This window comes from Carassius carassius, chromosome 48, assembly GCF_963082965.1.
Source record: "Carassius carassius chromosome 48, fCarCar2.1, whole genome shotgun sequence".
Classification (NCBI taxonomy): domain Eukaryota; kingdom Metazoa; phylum Chordata; class Actinopteri; order Cypriniformes; family Cyprinidae; genus Carassius; species Carassius carassius.
In genome coordinates this window covers 20,806,865-20,824,779 of record NC_081802.1, presented here as the reverse complement: position 1 = coordinate 20,824,779, position 17,915 = coordinate 20,806,865, and the positions used below count along the sequence as shown (strand labels likewise).

General features: G+C 41.6%; 1 protein-coding gene and 1 non-coding gene across 2 annotated transcripts; one reads left to right on the top strand and one right to left on the bottom strand.

Moving 5' to 3' along the window:
• The first annotated feature begins 14,107 nt into the window (after positions 1–14,107).
• Positions 14,108–14,179, top strand: trnag-ucc (transfer RNA glycine (anticodon UCC)). The gene has a single exon. It is a non-coding gene; the product is annotated as a tRNA-Gly (tRNA).
• Positions 14,180–14,513: 334 nt separating this feature from the next.
• LOC132131857 (interferon-induced protein 44-like) lies at positions 14,514–17,696 on the bottom strand. The gene is made up of 7 exons (XM_059543992.1): positions 17,501–17,696; positions 17,366–17,420; positions 17,090–17,288; positions 16,756–16,914; positions 15,332–15,503; positions 15,052–15,152; positions 14,514–14,967 (listed from the first exon to the last, which is right to left on the bottom strand). The coding sequence occupies exons 1-7, from the start codon at positions 17,694–17,696 to the stop codon at positions 14,800–14,802; spliced, it is 1,050 nt and encodes a 349-aa protein (XP_059399975.1). The 3' UTR covers positions 14,514–14,799.
• Between the last annotated feature and the right edge of the window lie 219 nt (positions 17,697–17,915).

Genomic DNA, 17,915 nt, shown 5'->3' with positions numbered 1-17,915 from the left:
CGCTGAAATCTTATTGGCTAACGCCAGCTGGGGTAGCTGGCCAATTGGCGCGAAGCATGCAAATACTGACAGGTTCGCGGGCAGTATAAATTGCATGGGCGCGAAAATTACGTCAGAATCACGACTGAACGCTAGCACAGCTGATCGAACAGCGATCACGGCAGCTAACGTAATGTCTCGTTCCCGTCTCTCAGGGAACCGAGGTTACAATAGTAACCGGAGACGTTCCCTCTCGAGGCGGTAACTCAACATTATGTCAGCTAAGACGTATATGGGAACTGTATAAAATCCTGCCATGAGAGCAGTGAAGATAAGCCCTGAAAGGAGTACATCACCCCCACACATAAGCAGGACAGTTCTAGCCAATGGCCGTGTCGCTAAGAGTGCTTGCATCTGATGGGCGGAACGAGATCAATGAGACATCAGCTCCGACCCTAATGAAATTTGCATATCTTCATGCAATAAATGTGAAGCCCGTACTACACAGGGCAGACACAACACAAAAGCACTCAAGCTTGAGAGTTAAACACAGAGTCGACAGCTTTGCGGTGACAACTGCATAAACCATATAAACCATAACACAGAGTTAGCAGCCATGGTAACTACTGTATAGCTGGTTATAACAGAATGAATCAAACTTTACTCACCGAAAGTACATGTGACGCTACAGAGGGTACATCCAGCTTGTAAAACCTGGCGAATGTGTTCTGGGAAGACCAGCCAGCAGCAAGACATAAATTCTGGACAGACATACCTCTAGCCCAGGCTCAGGAGGAAGATATTGCCCTCCCAGAATGGGCTATGATGTTGAGGGGACAATCCTTACCTTGGCATTCGTAAGCCAATGCGATAGCATCCACAATCCAGTGAGAAAGTCTCTGTTTTGAAACAGCACGTCCCTTATTACATCCACCAAAGCACATGAACAGCTGGTCCGACTGACGAAAGGCGGCCGATCGATCCACATACATCCGCAAAGCCCTAACAGGGCAAACAGCGCTCTGAGCATCAGCATCGCGCGAGGCTGACGGCTCAGCAGATAAGGCGGGCAGGGAAACAACCTGTGCTCTAAATGGTGTAGAGAGTGACTTCGGGACATAACCTGGTCTCGGCCGGAGAGTGACATTACAGTCGCCAGGTCCGAAACAGATGCAATCATCGTTCACCGAAAACGCATGTAGGTCTCCAATGCGCTTCGCCGAGGCGAGAGCAAGAAGCAAGGCAGTCTTCTGGGAAAGCTCCTTAATCCCAATCGAAGCCAAGGGCTCGAACGGCAGTAGAGCTAAAGCCCTCAAAACTAGAGCTAAATCCCACGGCAGCACAGAGCTCGGGGCTGGGGTGCCATATCGTGCCGTTCGCTTGAGACAGTAGGTCCTTCCTGAGGGGGATTTGCCATAGGGGAGCCACCACTAACTCTCTCAGGTCCGCGAACCAGGGCAGATTCGGCCAGTTCGGGGCCACGAGTATAACTGACGCTCTCTCCTCCCTGATTTTGCACAAAACCATAGGCAGAATCTTCACCGGAGGAAACTCGTAAAGTTTGGCTGTCGGCCAGTGCGAAGTCAGAGCATCTCCCTGTAGTGGGGAGTGAGATAGCGAGAAAAACGTCTGACAGTGTGTGTTCTCGCTTGTGGCAAACAAATCCACTTCCGCCCTCCCAAATCGATCCCAAATCATATGAACCGATCCTGGGTGAAGCCTCCACTCTCCTTGAGAAATCCTGTTGCTCGAAAGCATGTCCGCTCCGCGGTTCAGGATACCGGAGATGTGCGCCGCTCTTATGGAGAGAAAGTGTCGGTCCGCCCACAACAGGAGACTCGCTGCCTGTTTGAATAGAGCTCTGGAGCGCACGCCTCCCTGGCGATTTATGTACGAGACCACAGACGTGTTGTCGGTTCGAATCAGTACATGTTGCCGCTCCAATTTCGACCGAAAAGCTTGCAGGGCTAAGGAAACCGCTTCTAATACCAAACGGTTTATGTGCCACGTTCTCTGTGACTCCGACCACAGGCCTGAGGCCGGTACGCCCAGGCACACTGATCCCCAGCCTGAAGTTGACGCGTCCGTCGAGACCACGGTGCGCTGCGTCACTAAACCCAAAGGAACTCCTGGGCTGAACATATCCGTGCTGTGCCACGGTCTCAGAGTGACTAATTCGTTTGTGGCCCGACGACCACGTCCTCGGCGGAACTCGAGCTTTTATCCAAAGCTGTAGCGGTCGCATATGCAACAGACCCAGATGGCACACTGAAGAAGCCGCCGCCATAAGACCCAGAAGCCTCTGAAATTCCCTCAGTGGAACCGACCTGCCCGGTCTGAAACGGCGCAGAGTCGATGAGATTGTCTCCATGTGTTCCTGAGAAAGATGGGCTCGCATCGCCATCGAGTCCAAACATACTCCCAGATATGTTATAGTCTGACTCTGTAAAAGCACGCTCTTCTGCATATTCACATGCAGTCCCAGCGTATCCAGATGGCGAAGCAGCGTTTCCACGTGACTGATTAGCACATCTCTCGAGTTGGCTAAAATCAGCCAATCGTCCAGATAATTCAAGATATGCATTCCGCTTGATCTGAGGGGAGAAAGCGCCGCATCCACACACTTCGAGAACGTGCGAGGGGCCAGGGCCAGGCCAAACGGAAGCACCGAATACTGATAAACCGTGCCTTCGAAAGCAAACCGGAGGAAGCGCCTGTGGTGCGTCGCTATTTTAATATAAAAGTACGCGTCTTTTAGATCCACTGAGGCTAACCAGTCCCCGGGCCGTATCTGAGTCAAAATCTGTTTCAGTGTTGTCATTCTGAATGCGCGTTTGTGAAGTGCTCGGTTGATGGGTCTCAGGTCCAGAATCGGACGGAGTCCTCCACCCTTCTTTGGCACCATGAAGTAGCGGCTGTAAAACCCGCTTTTCTGCTTGCTTGGAGGGACACGCTCTATTGCTCCTTTCTCGAGCAGACTGAAAACTTCCTGTCTCAGAAATGAAAGGTTTCGGGGCAAAGTCAGTGACGGGACCACGCCGTTGAATCGGGGAGGTCTGCGTTTGAACTGGAGAGAATATCTGTGCTGAATAATTCCCAGTACCCACGGTGAAACGCCTGGGATAGCCCTCCACGCGTCCAGGAAATGAAACAGCGGACGCGTTAGCTCTACGGCCACCGTAGCCACTGATGGCTTGTTTTGACTGGGGCCCCGCCCCCGCGAGGCTAGAAACACTGGCTGGAGGGCGGCCCACGGCGGGCATTGTGTGCTGTTGGCACTCTCGCGCCCTCGAGAGGCCATTATAATCTCGTGCGTCTCGGAGAAACGCTCCGTGACCAACTCCACGGCATCACCAAAGAGGCCGGAGGGAGTGACTGGAGCGTTTAGAAGCGTCCTGTGGTCTGCGTCCTTCAGGTCAGCTAGGGTAAGCCATAGGTGCCTGTTAAGGACGACCATGAACCCCATGGAACGGCCGATGGCTTGAGCGGAGCGCTTGGTAGCCATCAGCGTGAGATCAGTTGCCGCGCGCAGATCTCTGATGACGTCAGCATCAACCGTGCCGTCATCGATGGATTGAAGTAGCTTCGCCTGGAACACCTGGAGTATAGCCATGGCGTGAAGGGCAGAAGCTGCCTCCCCTGCAGCAGCATAGGCTTTGTCCGCCTGGTGGGCTGTGAACCTGCACGGCTTGGAGGGCAGGCTGCGGTCAGAACCCAGCGCTAGGGAAGACGGGCACAGGTGTGCGGCAACGGTCTCCTCGAGGGGGGGCATGCACACATATCCGTGGGCCTCCGCCCCGTCTACGCGAGCGAACATGGCCTGCGTGGCAGAGTGGGTGCACGCCGATTGCCCACGATTTCACCACGTGCTTATGTACGTCTGGGAAGAACGGGGTTCTTCTCCTCGATGCAGCCTGGCGGCGGCTCGACTGGTGAAACCACGAGTCTAGCTTACTCCTCACAGGCTCGTCAGGTGCATTCCAGGAGAGGTCCAGCCCCGAGACGGCCTTGTCGAGGATCCTGACGAGCTCCTCCTCGAGGTCTGCAGGGCCCTCGTGGTCGGGGCGGTCTGACTGAGTCGCCCAATCCTTCTCTGACGCAGAGAGCGACATGGAGTCGTCGTCCTCGCCAGCTCCGAAGGAGACGAAGTTCGCGACAGCCTGGGGGGGGGGGGGGGGGGCGGAAGCTATCGTCTGCGAAGCTGACAGCGTCGAACTCGTCTTGGGTCAAGGGGACCCGCACAAATCTGGCAGGTAGCAGCCATCGGATGCGGAGAGGAAACGGTGAGTAATCCTCAAATGCAACTTCTACGATGGTTAAGATTTAAGGTTAGAAGCGTGAGATAACTTCAACGTGAAGATAACTTCTAGCGTGAAGAAAGAGATTCTGACGTAATTTTCGCGCCCATGCAATTTATACTGCCCGCGAACCTGTCAGTATCTGCATGCTTCACGTCAATTGGCCAGCTGCCCCCAGCTGGCGTTAGCCAATAAGATTTCAGCGAAAGTGGAGAAGGGAGGAGTTCCCATATAAGTCTTAGCTGACGTAATGTTGAGTTACCGCCTAGAGAGGGAACTATGATGCCAAACACCCTCTCGCGGCAGCGTCATGACGTCGTGAATCCTCGTTACGTACTTGACATTGAATTTATGCTGAACTAGGGGTGTACGATAATGAATTTCTGAAATGAAATCCACATTCATTTTCTCCATAGAGACAAAAAAACACACACATATCCAGAGACTTTTAAGCCTTGAGCCAACGAATTTCGAGATGAACTGTAAGGACGCAATTCGAATTTGCAACACACTCTTTTATAAGAAGATTGGTGGCATTTTCGTTTTTGATATACAGTTAAACAATTAACAAATTGCCCAGTATTCCCTTACAAAAATAACCTACAGGAATCCTGCAGGAATATTATGCAGATTTCCTACAGGATTTTCAGCTCATTTTCCTGAAGGAATACCTGCAGGAATTTTATGAAAGAATACCTGCAGGAATTATATCCCTGCTGGGTTTTAAAATATAATATTCAAAGTTCCTGCAGGACTGTTGTGGATATATATGCAATTATACAGGTCTTCTTATGTCTTCTGTAGGATTAATGCAGGGGGAATAACTTCACAACAAATAATGTATTTTCACAAATTATTTATTGTATTTATTGAAACTGTAAGAGCAGAGCGAAGCAGAGACCAATTCACAGCCAAATGTTACTCTGATCCGTTAAATGAAGCCTCTACACTGTTTTCCTGAAAAACAAGAAAAAAACAGAAATTTTTAAATTTGTGTGTGTGTGTGTAAGAGAGAGAGAGAGAGAGAGAGCATGAGCGTGTGTCTGTGTGTGTGTGAGAGAGAGAGAGAGAGCATGAGCATGTTTGTGTGTTTGTGTGTGTGTGAGAGAGAGCATGAGCATGTTTGTGTGTGTGTGTGTGTGTGTGTGTGTGTGTGTGAGAGATAGAGAAAGAGAGATCATTAACGTGTGTGTGTGTGAGAGAGAGAGAGAGAGAGAAAGAGCATGAGCGTGTGTGAGAGAGAGAGAGAGAGAGAGAGAGAGAGAGGGAGGGAGAGCATGAGTATGTGCTTGTGTGTATGACAAATTATTACCTTACTCGTAACTTGTGCTCATCATTTAACTTTTCTCTTAGTGCTGCCCTGATTAACTTTTTTGGAACCTCAGGGAACTTTTTTTGTACTGTGTCTGTAAATGCAATTCCACTTATCATATGTGATAACATTATTACAATTTTGCACTATAACTGCAACATCATGTTTGCGTAAAGAAAAAAAGCAGGACATTTTTCTCACCTAGGATCAGCACAACTTTGTCCTGGTCAAGAGCTGGCTTTGCCATAGAGCCTGTGTTAGCATTGCCAGCCCTTCCAGACAGCCCATGTGTGGCCAGTGTCTCTCTCCCAAACATTGCCACTGCCAGATCTTTCACCATGGCAGAACATGATGTGCCCCCCCCGTCAACAAATTGTCAGGACAGCTGAACTAATTCCTAGCCCCTGTGTCTGTCAAGAAAAAAAGTTAGGGACACTGTATCTAAAAGCATATAACTTTGACTACATACTGTGCAAAAGTGTTAGGCTTGTTAGATTCTTCAACAAAAAAGTGATATATTTTGGTTTAGTGTGCCAGCTGTTTTATAGTCAAGGGGGTGATCATACCAAATGTGTATTTTGTTACAAAAGTAAAATGAAACATGAAGAAGTTAACATGCCTTCTACGACTTCTGCACAACACTTTACGTGAATATAGGCTATATAAACAAACTAATATATTTGTATTCACCTTTTCAGGGGGATTCTTCTGACTTGAATCTTGTGGTTGTTGAGCAACTTGTGGTTGTTGGGCAACAAGAGTGTCCTGGTTCATGCTGCACTTGAGCATTGGAAGAATTTCTTAAAAAAATACAAAATAAATGATTACTAACAGACAACCACACTGACTGATAAATTAATATATAGATGGATAGACAGAAATACATGAAGAAAAAAAGAATACCTTGTTGCAGAGCTATATTAAGTGCTCTTAGATTCTCATTTTCTTTTTTTAATTTGAGAATTTCTCTCTCAAGTTGAGTTTCTCGGCCTGAATGCCCTCCAGCTTGACTCTCCATGCTGTTAATCTCTTGCATTAACATACTGTCCTTTCGGTGGATGACCTAAAGATGGACACACAATATTAGTGTCATTAGTGTCATATAGGTGTCATTAATATTTGTGATTTAAATAAGCATAATGAAAAATAAGAGTAGCCATTTAAAAGATGTAGGTATTACTTGATGTTTGACTGGAGGCTCTTGATCAGATGATGAGGACGTTTTGGAGTACGTTTTTTTTTTCTTTGCTACTCTTTTTGCATCATTTTGCAAACATGGCTGATTTTTTCTTTTCCCCTCTAGCCTAAACATCCTCCTCCTGAGGGTATCTTTGCTTTTTGAAGGGACAAAATTAAAGTAGGAAATACATATCTTCTATATCATGATTAAGTCTTGTTTGCTGAACTTTTACCATCAATATCTATAACTGTGGCTGGGGAACTTTCCTCTTCATAAGCCACATCCACAACATCTCCAGGTTCAAACTTTTTTTTAGTATGTCCTTTTTAGGGACAATATCATAGGTGGAAGGCTCCTCCCTCCATTCCACCAGAACCCATGTTTTGCCCATTGTCTAAATAAATAAATAAATAATTACATGCATACATATTTACATACATACAATTGAACGAACATGAATACATTTATTCATGAATAATATATATATATATATATATATATATATATATATAATTATTAATTCAAAGGTGTACAAAACTCTAAAGTCTCATCATTCACATCCATCTGTTGCCTTCAGCTGATTGTATCCATGACAACAGTGTTACCTTTAACGCAACCAGGCCAGCCAGCGACTCACGGTCTCGTCCGCTGCAGATAATTTATTTCTAATCTAAGGTAACAAAAAGGTACAGTGATATCAAGTATTAGCAAAAAAAGTAATGTTTTTTGTTAGCAATAGTTAAGGCTTACTTTTTTTACATTTATTAAAAAAAGTTTTGATATAGGCGGTATATGGTAGTTATAGGCTATAATATAATACATTGTCCTATTCTCGAGGTCGGACATCCGGGACTTTTACTCCCATAATGCACTGCGCGCGCATAGCAACCGCGGCGAAGGGTAAAACAAACAAGCGCTCGCCATTAAGCAACACGAAGCGGAAGACAAACGAGCGCAGAGCTGTCGAGAAAACTGCCGAGAATCATGCCTAAAAAATTAGCAATGATTCAGCAAATCAAAGAATAACAAAATAATACCACTGCAGAGATGGCCACTTAATTTTCTGTTGCTGTTATGACATTGCTATGCATAATGGTCGGCAGCTCTACACTGATAAGCAACAATGAAATGCACTAGTTGTGTGGGGAATAAGATACGTTTCTGCAGTTAGTCTATTTTTGCTTTTTTGAAAAAACTGTGTCCCTCACTGACACTGTACAAGCTGTGCCACTGACAGACTGAGCTCATTACAGCCATTGTGTAACACAGTGCTTTTGAATAAACATTTTTTTTTCTAAATGAACAGTTAATGTAATCGACGCTTGATGGGTATTTAAACATGACTGCAAGTGTAGGACACATGGTATGTACACATGGTGTTCATACCAGGGGATTTGATGAGGTAATTGTCTGGATACTCGAGCCTGGGCCATGCCTTTGGGTTGTTCTCCCAGGACTCAGCTGGATGTCGATAGGGACAAGATTGTAACGTTAAACCTACAAGCGACAGCTTTCTGTGGTACCTGGTCAATGCAGGCGCAAGTAGACTTTCTATATATTGATAAGACATTCTGTAATAGAAGAAAGAAGATCTGTATTTGTATAGCTGCTAGCGCCTTTCACATACATGTAACGTTAGCTAACGTTAGTCGCAAAGCGCTTTACATGAGTGAGTGTTTTATTACATTCACTTCACTTCTCACCACCGACATACATTCGCATACACAGATATCATTCATCATTAATACAAAGTAGTCCGTTAGTATCCATAACTGACATAATCCACAACAAAACTTCTGTGAATAGATACCTTTTTGATTTTCCTCGGGCTTTGCCTTGATTGCCTTCGGTTTGTTTTACCCTTCAAACACGGCGGCGGCTTGTTGCTATGCAGGTCACATGATTTGTGACGTAACGCCGACCAAGAGAATAATGTATCATCGACAGCAAAAAAAAAAGAAAGAAAAGAAAAACATCTTCATATGTTTTAGTGTTACAAATACACATTATTTTAGAAATTTATAAAAAAACAGTAATTTAAAGCATTATAACGATATAATTATAAAATAAAAGGCGGACTTACCTTCAGGATACAAAGTGACAGTTGATGAATGACGTGCAATGATGTCACGTGAATCGGCTACGCGAAGCAAGTGGGCGTCAATGAAACACGTCACCTCAGTGAAAAGATTAATTTACCGGGTTTTTTTGTATATTACACAAGCTTCTTTTTCAGGGTGAAAGACAACACTAAGACTTTTACGACCACACTTTTCTTTTCTTTTAAAAAAATAGTCTTCTAAAATAAAATAAGTCAATTTTGTCAAATAACGTTACCCAGATTCTTTTTATTGTAGTCATTTTTAGGAAATGTTCTCATTTGGATTAAGCTATTCGGGTAATGCAAAACATATATTCTTTATTATATTTACAAAGAAATAACACTAACGTGTTTCTTTTTGAAGGATATGGAGTATAAAGTGTACTTAAATGAAGAGGCACCTGTTCCCGCAGCTACAAAAAGGCGATGGACACAGAATATAATAGGTTGCTGAATGCAAATAACTGTATTTTAGGCAATTTGTTTATTATTGTACAATTACATATTGACTTACATTAATCAAATAAGCAAGAAATCTGCTCTTTTTTCTTCTTAAGGAGCAAAAAAGAGAAGATCATACAAGACATGGCTTATTCCCGATATAGTTGAAGTAATTCAGGTTTTAATGTTGGCCTAAAAAACATTTTCAGTGATAAATTCATGGCCATTTGTTGTATTCAAGAAACCATGTCTAACATGCTCCTGTATGTTGATAATTTCATACTTAAAGGAAAACATTTCCAATGATGACAGTGGTGACAATATCAGCAAATCTGACAGGAACTGCCCTGATGCTCATGTGAGAATAGGCTTTTTTATTTTTATTTTTCAAAGTTAATCTTCTTTAGAATTGTGCTTCCTTGTTGTAATGTTGGCAATTCTTTGATCCTTTATCAGCCAGAACATTTACAAAATTTAAGAACATGCATAAAACTAGTGGTCCAAGTACCTGTACATGTCTCACAGGGAAACTTTTCTACTGATGAAGAGAATGAGGTCGTCAGTGATGCTGATGGAAACTTTTCAGATGCTGATGTGAGAATGAATTTCTGATATTTTTTTTAATCCAATGCTTTTTGCATACATTTGTAAATATCGGTGTTCATATGGATTTTGTTTTAATGTGCAATAAATGCACGATTTCTGACAGGAAGGCTTTTCTGCTGATTACGAGGGTGATGTTTTTAGCACAACTGATGAGAACTTTCCACAGACTCATGTAAGAATAAAGTTTAGAATATGTATCTAGTCTATAGTCTCATGCTTTTTTTCAAAGCTCACACTTCTTTATGTGTCAGCTTGTAATTAGTGCAATATTTACTTTCTAGATTGTCAGAAACCACAGTGCAGTTTGTGAGGGAAGCACAGAAGAAAGAGAGGAGTGTGCCAGTGAGGAAAAAATATATCCAAATGCCAAAATCACTAATGAAGAATCTCTGCTGTGCATACTTGCCTACAGCCTCAGGCATACAACATCCAAAGTGGCTTTGAGTGACTTGTTAGATCTTATCAATCTCCATTGTCCTGATTCAACCAATGGTGTTCCAGATAGCTTATACAAGTTCATGAAATCCTTTCACTGTGACACTTTTGAAGTCCAGTATATTTGCCCATCCTGCCAATATTTCTTTGGTAGTGAAATCCCCACCCATTATGCTTCATGCAATGGTACCCCAGGGGACATGGAAAACTTAATCAAATCTGGCTCTGTCTTTATCAAGTTATCTATATCAGATCAATTAAGAGGTAAATTTCAAGATACAGGTTTTTGTCAGTCTTTGAATTACAAATGGTCAAGGACAAAGCGCAACTCACAAAATGTTGAAGACATATTTGATGGCACTATGCACAAATCGATTGATGCACTAAATGACCCAAAATTGGCGAATATTTCAGTGTCCTGGAATGTTGATGGTGTTCCAATTTTCCAATCTTCTCCTTTTCATATCTGGCCTCTTCAAGTCACAATCAACGAGCTCCCCCCTAATCTGAGGGCAAAGCATGTCATTCTTGGTGGTTTGGGCCAAAAAAGCCAGAAATGAACTCGTTTCTGCAATCATTTGTTGATGAATTGCGTAGTCTTGAAAACCAAGGGTTACCTTGTCAGTGGAAAGGTGAAAAAGCAGTAGTCCATGTATACAGTTTGCTTTGCATTTGTGATTCAGTGGCTCGTTGTGCTGTACAGAATGTCAAGCAATTTAATGGAGAGCATGGTTGTAACTGGTGTTATCAAAAGGGTGAAGTTGTAGAAAAGGGTAATGGGTTTACAGGGGTGTATCCTTTGCAGTCAACAGGGCCAGAGCTGAGATCACACAGAAAACACACTAAAGATGCTCAGCAAGCTGTTGGTTCTGGAACATGCATAAATGGTGTAAAAGGTCCATCTCCTCTAATGCTGCTGATGTTTTTTAATATGGTTTCTGGATTTGCATATGATTACATGCATGGCATATTACTTGGTGTTTGTCGCCAGCTGACTACCCTATGGTTTGACTCCAAATACCATACAGAGCATTGGTACATTGGAAGAGATATCGAGCAGATTGAAAGAAGTTTACTTGCCATTAAACCACCTACAAGTATAACAAGACCACCCCGTTCAATTTCTTTGCGTAAATATTGGAAAGCTTCGGAATACAGACACTTTCTCTTATTTTACAGCCTTCCTTGTTTGTTCGGCACTTTACCCAGACAATATCTTGACCATTTACTACTTCTAGTACAGGCTACATACATTCTCCTTCAAGATTCAATTTCCCCCCACGACATTGACAAAGCTGATGGCCTTTTAAAAGTATTTGTGGGCCGTTTTGAGTCTCAGTATGGAAAGTGTCATGTGTCTTATAATGTCCACATACTTGTACATGCAGCAGCATCTGTGAAAAATTGGGGTCCTTTATGCAGTCACAGTGCATTCTTATATGAGTCCCAGAATGGACACCTTCAGAAACTCTTTCATGGCACACAAGCTGTAGCAGAACAAATTGTTAACATGTTTAACCTTTACCAACATGTTCCACGACTCATTGCTGCTGTATTCAATGATGAACAAACACAGCAAAGCAAAAGCTTTGTTGAAAAAATGTTGGGAGGCACTAATATTGTGACAAAGTGTATTGGTAGTTCTAACGTGATGTTTCTTGGATGCCCACATGTACGACAGCCAACCCCAAGAGAGTCTCATATCCTTCAAGAGTCAGGTTTTAGTGCAAATAAAGCTTTTTTATTCTAGGGCTGTGGTTAATGGCAAGCGAATTCATTCAAAAGGAGCTAAATCTTTATCTAAAAGAATCAACCATGTAGTTCAAACCAAACATGGGTCTATAGCATTAGTAAGATCATTTATAGACGTAGGCAATGCGCAAGGAGAGGGTCATGCCTTCATTGATGTTATGAAAACAACAAGTAATGACATCAGCAAAGACAGAGAATCAGGGATAACAGCAACAAGCATTTTAAAAGAAAGAGGGATTGACTCAGTTGAACTTATCAAATGCACAGACATACATTCAACCTGTGTCTACCTCAAGGACCTACCAGGTCTTGCAAATAATTTTTTTTGCATCCAACCAAATAGATGGGAGTTGGATTAAAAACAAAATAGCTGCATCTTCATGTTATAAAAGGTAAAAATGTACAGTATCAGTATACAGACTCATATCTCTTGAATGTTGACATGTCATTGATGTTTGCAGAAATGTATAATTTTGAAATGATTTAGAGAAATGTTTTTTTTTTATATAATTGCCTATTTATTCTTACTCTTAATTTTTTTTATTTACTTGTTAAGACTCATTGTTTTGTCTCATTGCTGCCAACAGCCAGAGCATAATATATAGTTCCATGAAATGTACTTGAATCTAATTAAATAAAAATTGTATGAATAAAACTACAGCAACTATCAGAGTTTTATTCTCTAGTGTAGACATAACCTATCCTGAATCCAAAACCTGTAGGGTTTTTTTATATTTATTTTTTGACTTATTTTTCATTTACAGGGAAAACTCCTGTAAGCAAACATTTTGTTTCTGCGTGAGGTGCACGGCAGTCCTGCAGAATTTTTTTTTAAATTCCTGTATGATTTTTCACTTGTGCTGTACAGCGCAGTATGTGCAGCAGTATGTGTAGGACATTCCTACATGTTCTAGAATGAACCCTTCAGTACAACAGAAACATGCAACACAAGTGAAAAATCCTGCAGGACTGTATAATTCCTGCAGGACTGCTGTGCAGTACAAGTGAATAATCCTGCAGGATTTTATAATTCCTGCAGGACTGCTGTGCAGTGCAGGTGAAAAATCATGCAGGATTTTATAATTCCTGCAGATTTAAAAAAAAAAAAATCTTGCAGGATTTTATAATTCCTGCAGGACTGCTGTGCAGTACAAGTGAAAAATCCTGCAGGATTTTATAATTCCTGCAGATTTACAAAAAATCCTGCAGGATTTTATAATTCCTGCAGGACTGCTGTGCAGTACAGGTGAAAAATCCTGCAGGATTTTATAATTCCTGCAGGACTGCTGTGCAGTACAGGTGAAAAATCCTGCAGGATTTTATAATTCCTGCAGATTTAACAAAAAAATCTTGCAGGATTTTATAATTCCTGCAGGACTGCTGTGCAGTACAAGTGAAAAATCCTGCAGGAGACCTGCAGAAAAAATAAAAATCCTGCAGGATTCCTGTAGGTTATTTTTGTAAGGGAATTGTTCCTTCAATTAATAGTTATGTAAGAAATATTTGCCTCTATTTTTTTTTTAGATAAGTGATTTTTATTCCTATGACTTCTTTATTTAACACACTTCAGATTGGCAGCTCGAAACTACTAGTTTTTTTTTATTCCCATAATGAATCACCGTGTTTGAAGGAGTCGGTTCAGTGAATGATCAGACTCGCATACTACGCAGATTTATTACATGGTACTTGTGTCTGTCGTCATCGCTTTACTGGAGAAATTTGTAAATGGTTAAAGTTTGGATTATTCTGCCAATGTTGTACACACTGCTGCAGCGGAGTTGTGTGTAACGTTAGACGAGGCATCAGTCATTGAAACTGATAGTTTTCACTGATCAACAAATAAACCCCTTGTAAAACATTGGACGAACACCCCAAACACCCGCACGCAAAAACACATATTTTTAATTCAACAATTGTGTGTTTCTTTTACGATTCATATTTATTCCAGTTCATATGGCGTCTGAAAATGATCATATTACGCTAGTACGACGTACAATAAGCACGCGTTGGTGGTATAGTGGTGAGCATAGCTGCCTTCCAAGCAGTTGACCCGGGTTCGATTCCCGGCCAACGCAGAAACATTTTTATGTTCTAAGCAACTTTGTGAAAAAAATCCGTCACGCCAAGGACGATCATTTTAACGTTTTAATAATCGTCCTAATTCTATGTCAATAGGACATTTCACACTATAGCTATAAGGACAACGACAGAGAAAAACAATACCGTTCTTTCAGAGCAACTTTATTTTAATTATTTTTTTTTTCTGAACGAGAAATAAACAGATGCGGAATAAAGCGTTGCATTGATATGGATGCGAGTATAGTGAGTCTATCTGTATTTCTTGGTGAGAACGTGTAAAATATAAGAATATACAACTATAAAAAAATATGATCATGGCCATGCCATATATAATAAAGTATTACATTATTACAACGTTATTCCTGTGGGTTTGAGCAAAGAAATAGCGAACTTTATTAAAAGCAAAGCTTTAGTCAAACTTCAGTGTTAATTAATGGAGAGAGTTTAACATCACAAATACTGTTATAAATAGTAAAAGCTGTTTTATAAAAATTCAAATCACCAGCAATATTTTAGCAAAGAAATACAAGCTTTGGCCTCAACATGTCACTGGAACAGAACTGGGGTGAACTCTTTTTTGGGCATTTTTTTAAATGTGAGTTTTTACTGTAATCCTTTAATCGCTGTTGTCCTGAAAGTACAGATTCACATACTGTAAGATATGATCAACGGCTTTGAGCAGGAGAATGTCAGTGTTTTGGTCCAGATCCAGCGCGGAGCAGTAGTTCTTCACCGGGACGATGTAGGATGTGGCCATTCCCAGCAGCTCTCCGGCCTTCACCATCTAGACGGGTCAGGAGAGACACCATGAATCAGGTGACGCTCACGGCAGACAGCAGAACAGGGCCAATCATCACACATCACATACCGCCTGCTGAATAGCCTGGCTCCTGTAAACCTTGGTGATGTCACTTCTGCTGGCGCTGCACACCTGGTCCACATGGGTCAGTACGGCCACCTGGTGTACCCCTGCAATTCAGAAGATATGAACCATGACTAAAGAAGCACAGAAGACCGTTCACGCCAAAAACAACAACTGTAACCCACAACAACAGCATTGTGTTTATTATGAGCCCGTTTCCACTGTGAGAAGGCTTTCTTTGGAAGCTAATGTTGCACGCATGAATCATTCCTCAAACACAGCTTACCTAAGTTGCTGATGTGCTCTCTTAACTGCTGGAAGGTTGCGCCAAAGCTTTTGGCGTATGAACCGACCCTCGAGCCGTCTATCACGAACACCACACAGTGCACTTTCTCATTTGTGCTCGGTTTCCTTACGAAGCCCGCAGTCTCTGCTCCAACCGGCTGCTCAGGACTGAACTGTGTAAAGACGATGTTTTACAGTAATAACGGTACGGTTAACTACACACTCTGTCAACACTGAGTTATGAGACGAGTTCAGTGTAAAAATACTTGTCATTTTAATATAAAAAGAATGTCATGTTCTACGGTACAGTAAAAACATGTTAACTGATAACTATATTATGCGAAAAATCTAATCACATTTCAAAACTTCAAAAATGAAATTTTAAGGTAAAAATGTGTATTTGTAAATGTAGTATTACCGTATTAATTTAATGCAATTTCTACTCTTTAGAATTTGTAACACTAATGTTTATTATGTAGAAACAGGAATTAACTGGTTACTTGTTATTATTTATTAGTATTATTATTAGCTATGGGCACTGAAATGTGCTATGTTACATTTAATTCATGTAGTTCATGTGTTTTCAGATTGGGTTGAGCGTGTTTTCTGTTCACATTGACAGAATTTAAAAGCCTTTGCTTTCTTGCTCAGAAGTCAAGAGATTCACTGCAGTTTTGTTTTCTCTTAATTTTTTTTCTAAATATTAATAAAAAATAAGTGTTCTTCTCAGATAAGCTTTTAACTTAACAAAACCTAAATATTTTCCAGATACTATTTTAACAATTGATCATATAAAAGACAATGATTTAAATGTAGAACATTTATTATTATTATTATTTTTATTGTCTTAATATTATTACATTTTATATTTTTCTCCCAGCTGACTTTACATTTTAATAAGAGAGTCCTTGCCAAAGCAATCAACATATTTTGAGGTCCCTAACATCAAAAAGTTTAAAAACCCTAATTTAGTTTATATTTCTTATATAATTTAAATGTCATAGTCATAATGAGCTCTTTTATTTGTGCCATCTGTGTACAGAGCAGATTTAAATATGTAAAGTAGATTGGAATATTAATATTATACAGTTTAATAATATATACATTCATGAACTGTAAAATTCACACCGAAGACAAGATTTACAATGACAGCTATATATCGTCGTCTGTCACTTTAAATCCCCAAACTCTATAGAAGTTGGTGGATTCTGATCAGCTGGAAAAATGTCTTTCTGAAAGTGTTTGCAACAATATCGTTCATCTGTGTCCTTATTGTTATAGTTGGTGTAGACTTCAACGTCATACAATCAGAATAATTCAAACTTAGCCGTTGTTTTAATGCTATCCTATAAATCCTGAAGTTTTGACACTGTTTTTACTGTGTATTTGAATGCATGGATGCCCTGTTATCCTGCTGAAGTGTACCTGGTGTCCCTCTGGTGCGTGTCCTTTAATGACAGACAGTGCATCGTGAAGAGTGAGTCCAGTGCCTTCTCCTTCACCTACACCCATCACGTCACACAAGACTAGAGCTGTGGGCTCGTCTGCTTTCTCTCCCGCTCCTCTGATGTTGTAAGAGCGAAGCTGAGAAACACCGACCAGAACAGAACAAAACTAACTACTTCTTCCCATAAATAGACTGCAAAATATAGCTTGAACCTCTCAAAACATGAAGGCGAAATGACCTTCCAAAAATGCTGATTGTCAGCCTCAGATTCAGCTTGATCACAAAGCTTTTGCAAGTTCTAGTCAGGTTTACCTTTTTGGTGAAGCTGGTGGAGGATGAGGAGCCCACCATGGCCCTGTTGATGACCCGACCGGAGAAGACGGACTGGACAGAGCTGATGAAGCTGGACTTGCCCGCACCGACTGGACCGATCAGCAGAACCCTGGCCGTGGTAACAGTCTCAGCGGCGGGTTGAAATGACCTGACGCTCTCCATCAGTGTCTCTCTCACTCTGAACACACAGCTGAAGTCAAAGCCACTGATACCTGGATGTTATAAATACCGTTTCATAGTGCGGACTCTACTTACTCTGCACCCCACTTCATTTTTCTCCAGTCATTTTCCAGCAAGAGTAGAAATTCTGCTAAAGTATAAAAACCAATAGTTATGAAGTGGGCAGTGTTTATTTAAAGTAGTGGTTGTTTAAATAATTCTATATCATACCTCCAAGAGAGAACTTGGGTTCTGTCAGTTTTTTTTTGCTTATGCGATCAGATTTGGTGGCTAGAATAGTAAACGTGGGTACAGCAGCTGTGGTGCTGGATTTGGTGCCTGAAGCTGGGACTGGAGAACCAAAGGGTACAGCAGCTGTGGTGCTGGATTTGGTGTCCGAAGATATGGGTGTACCAAAATGTAACATCCTTGATCAGAGAAGGGGATGTCTGCAGATGTGCCTGCATGGAATCACAGTCAGTGCAACAAACAGAACAAAAGATAGTGAGTATACACATACAGTACACCTGCCTTATCTTATAAATGTTCAGAAATGTTACTGTTCACATGATTATTATTATAGCGCGTTCCAGTCAAGCGTTGAAGGAGTAGAAAAAAGCGGAAACTGACAGACTTTTGACAATAA